Source organism: Bison bison, unplaced genomic scaffold (assembly GCF_000754665.1).
Source record: "Bison bison bison isolate TAMUID 2011002044 unplaced genomic scaffold, Bison_UMD1.0 scf7180017864267, whole genome shotgun sequence".
NCBI lineage: Eukaryota > Metazoa > Chordata > Mammalia > Artiodactyla > Bovidae > Bison > Bison bison.
The window spans coordinates 457791-462316 of record NW_011494839.1 but is presented as its reverse complement, the minus strand read 5'-3'; the positions used below and the strand labels follow the sequence as shown (position 1 = coordinate 462316).

Below are 4526 nucleotides of genomic sequence, written 5' to 3'. Positions count from 1 at the left end.
CACCGCTCCGGGGGAGCCGAGGCTCCCGAGCTCCCGGCCCGGCCCCGGTCCAGCGGAAAGCAGGGGTGTCCCCCGGCAGAGGCGCACGGCCGCACTCTCTCCCGCTATCTCCGTGGCCCTTCGGTCTCTCCATGGCCTCGCACCAGCAATCCCGGATCCAGGCTTACCTGGAGAAGAACAGGATCGGTCCGCTGTTTGAGGTGAGGCGCTGGGGTGCGGGCGGTCCCGTTTGTCTTAGGAAGAAGGGGTGCAAAACACCCCGGAGGGAAGTACGGGGAGAGAAGGGAGACACCGGAGGGGCGCCCCCGTGGCCCCGGTTCTCTGGCATTCGCTCTGCCTGGGCCAGGTGTCCTGGAACGCGGCCGCGCGGTCACCTCTTCGGTTACCTGGGCGCGGACAGGTGAACTCTGGGAGGGCCGGCCTGACCCAGGCAGGGATAGTTTGAGGTGTCCGACTGTCCTGTACCGCTCACCACATGCACAGGGGCCCTGACAGGCTGAGACGGACGGATGCACACACTCAGTCTTACACACGCTCACTTTTTTCCTGGAATTCACACTGTCTTGCGCGTTGCTTTCTTTTTTTTCCTCTTCCAAATGTGGGCAGTAGTAGAACCCGAAAAAGGTGGAGGAGGTGCTTAGCAGTGGGATGGAATAGGGTTAACCGGGAGAAAACTGAATTGATAGGGAGTAGGTTTCAGCAGGTGCGGGCGTGTTGAATGAAATTGTCCAGCTGAGGCGCTGACATTGGTCTCTGGATGGAAAAAAAAAAAAAAAGCCCTTTGCATTGCAGCCCCTACCTGTGCTGGAGTTGGGGTTGGGGGAGAAAAGGGGGCGGAGAAAGGTTCGGGAAAAGCACACGCATATTTATGGGAAGGAGACGTGGGACTCTGAGCTGTTTTTTTCTCGCCATCAGAGAACTGATGACAAAATACTGTAGGAGAAAGGAAGAGCGGGAGAACAGGAGAGAATGAGGACTGAAAGCCGAAAGGGGCAGAGCGTCCCGCCGGTGGCCAGGGCTCTGGGCAGCTGCAGAGACCGGCGGGGAGGGGGTCCCCACGGCCCCCGTCCTCTCTGGTTCAGCCGGCCAGTTGGGCACCGACCTGCTGTGAGAGGATGTGGGGAGGGGGTCGAGATTCCCCACTCCCCACAATAAACCCCAAAACATTGTGGTCATTTTTGAATTTTACATGACCGCGGTGTTTTAAGACTGAAACGCGGCAAGAGGAAGAGCTAAGCGGAGGATGGAGCACCTTCGCCAGGACAGATGAAAGCAGAATGACAACTGCAGGAAAAACAAGGATGCAAATTAATGTCCCATCACAAAAAGGGAGCAGACAAGGGTGTGATCAGAACGGGTGTCACATTACCAAGATTTTCAAGATCTCTTATTTTTCTGACCAACTTTTATGTTAACGATGTACTGTCTTGAGATATGCAACCATTATTTCAACCTAAACTCATTGTTGTAGAGTATTCATAAAGTCCTACAGTATATGTATTGATTCTTGTTTTTGCCAAAAGTGTGAACAAAGGTCCACAAAAGCAGAGTATTAATAGGGTATTAACAGAATTGCTGGAGCTACTTGAATTCCTTTCTTTGCCTTTAAAGATTAGAGACTATATACAATTTTGTGTATATATATTAAAGTATGTATATACATATACTAAATATACCTACATATATTTAAAGGAGAAACATAATAACCCTCTGTGGCACAGTTGATTACATCAAAAGAAACATAAATACATTTGGAGTGTTCTCTAGAATATAAAGTATAGTTTTTAATAGATGCTATTGGTGTTTGTTAACTTTTAAAATTCCCCAGATTCTCTCCAAGTGATAATAATAGAGTTTGGAATATATGTAAACATTCTACATAATTAGGAAATAGATCCAACTTGGTTTTTATTAAATGTTCACATTTTCAGGCACTGACTAGCTAGTTCCACTGATAAATTGTAAGTGATGGTAAAACTGTGTCATGAAGTGTTAGACCTCCTTACTAAAAAACAAACAAGGACAGAGTTATACACTTTGTATTTTATTGATTTGGGAGAGTAACATATTACATATACTCCCCTATTAGCTTGGATTACAGTTTGAGTAGTTAATTTTTTAAGGTTGATGTGCACTGTAAGTGATTAAAGGGAGAAAATGGATAAGTTCTCTTCTATTTGAAGAAGAGTTCCTTATGCAACAGTTTGTTTTTTTTTTTAAATCATGAGAGAGCTTAGTTTTTGAGAGTAGAATTACATATACTTTACAAAATTGGAAAATCTCCTCATACTAGAAAATTAGTGAAACTAGTGTAAAATGGACATACTGATCTATCATTCTCCTCAAAGCTCTCAGGACTTCAGTTAATGGTGCTCATAAAAACTGCTTCCAGAGATCAGAACAGGAGCTGAAGCATCTGAATTTAGTAGAAAGTAGCACAAAGGACTGTTACATATTTAATTCTTGGGTCACATTGTAAGAAACAATGATATAAGCTAAAATCTCCATTTACCAATCACAAATTGAAATCATTAGGTGATGCCAGTTTTTATTATCTGTGCTTTGTTGTGATTTGTGTGTGTGTGTGTGTGTGTGTGTTGAGACACTGGAGTTGGTGACATAAGCTTACTTTAGTTTTGAAAATATACAGAACCAGACAGTACCTTCCCTTCACAGATCTTGTTGGGACTGTTTTAAGAAAACACATTGGAGTGAGACACTTTAAAAACAGCACATGAATCTTACTTAAAACAATAGCAAGGGTAACATATACTGGTTGTGAGAACACTTGTATCTTTTTTTTAACCTGTACAGGTTATTTACTTAGTTAATTTCTTACTTAGTTTACTTATTTCTAACATTTTGTCACTGAAAATTATTGGTTGGGATGGTGCTCAGGGCAGTCACATATCTTGATTCAAGCATGGTCACACTCACTCTTGTGTGTGTGGGTCATCCTCACACTGACACACACAAGTGTGGGAAATCCTACACCATATAAAATCACTTGTATGTGGAATCTAAAAACAAAAAAAATGATACAGATAAACTTATTTACAAAACAGAAACAGATCCACAGATGTAGAAAACAAATGCATGGTTACCAAAGGGGGAAAGGGGGAGGGAGGGATTAATTAGGACTTTGCAATCAACAGATACACACCACTGTATATAAAAGAAATAACAAGCAATATAGCACAGAGAACTCTACTCAATATCTTGTAACAATCCATAATGGAAAAGAATTTGAAAAAGATTATATATTCATATATATATATATGTACACACATAGTCATATATATATGAATCACTTTGCTGTGTACCTGTGTACATTGTAATCAACTGTACTTCAGTTTAAGAAAACAGTGGTAACAAGGCCACCCCTGTAATAAAATCCATGCCAAGAGACATCATAATGAAATTTCTAGAGAAAAAAGAAGAGATTAAAATCCTGAAAGCAGCCAGAGAAATGCAACACTATCCCTATAGAGGAAAAAACAATTAGAATGACACCAGATTTGTCATCATACCCACGGAGGTCAGGAGGCAATGGAACAGTATTTTTCAAGTGCTGAAAAAATATAAAAAGAATCTAGAATTCTATAGAGAAAATATCCTTCAGAAATAAAAGGGAAACCAAGAGAATCTGTCACCAACAGTCCTTCCTGAAAAGTACGGCTAAAGGAATTTCTCTAAACAGAAAGGCAACGATAAAAGAAGAAGGAAGTTTATAACATCAGGAAAGAGAAAGAACATGGGGAGAGCAAAAACACAAATGAGTACAGATAATACAAAAATGAGTACAGGTAATACATTTTCCTTCTCCTCTTGAATTTACTAAATTATGTATGATTGAAGTTCTAATTATGACATTGTCAAATGTGGTTGTAAATGTATATAGAAGAAATACTTAAGAAAATTGTATTATTAATATAATCGGGGAAGAGAAAAGGGGTACAAAGGAGGTAAGGTTTCCGTTCCTCACTTGAGCTGGTAGAATGACAGCACCTGTTGGTTAATTCTGCACATATGATATAATATGTAGTATGTACATGCGTGCTCAGTTTCTTAGTTGTGTCTAACTCTTTGTGACCCCATGGACTGTAGCCCACCAGGCTCCTCTGTCCATGGAGATTATCCATGCAAGATTATGGGAGTGGGTTGCCAATTCCTCCTCCAGGGGATCTTCCCAACCCAGGGATTGAACCCGAGCCCCTTGTGTCTCCCATATTGACAGGCAGATTCTTCATGTAACACTGTGCCACCTGGGAAGCCTCAGTTCAGTTCAGTTCAGTCACTCAGTCATGTCCAACTCTTTGCAACCCCAATAACTGCAGCACGCCAGGCCTCCCTGTCCATCACCAACTCCTGGAGCCTACCCAAACTCCATTGAGTCGGTGATGCCACCCAACCATCTCATCCTCTGTCACCCCTTCTCCTCCTGCCCTCAGTCTTTCCCAGCATCAGGGTCTTTTCAAATGAGTCAGCTCTTCACATCAGGTGGCCAGAGTATTGGAGTTTCAGCT

At 42.3% G+C, this 4526-nt stretch overlaps 1 protein-coding gene across 1 annotated transcript in view; it reads left to right on the top strand.

Moving 5' to 3' along the window:
* Positions 1–4526, top strand: part of LOC104994821 (chromosome unknown open reading frame, human C8orf34) — a gene marked incomplete at its 3' end in the record, with an annotated part of 362913 nt that overhangs the window by 626 nt on the left and 357761 nt on the right. The window contains exon 3 of the mRNA XM_010848486.1: positions 1–200. Within this exon, the coding sequence (XP_010846788.1) occupies positions 1–200 (200 nt within the window). The remainder of the gene's footprint in view (positions 201–4526) is intronic.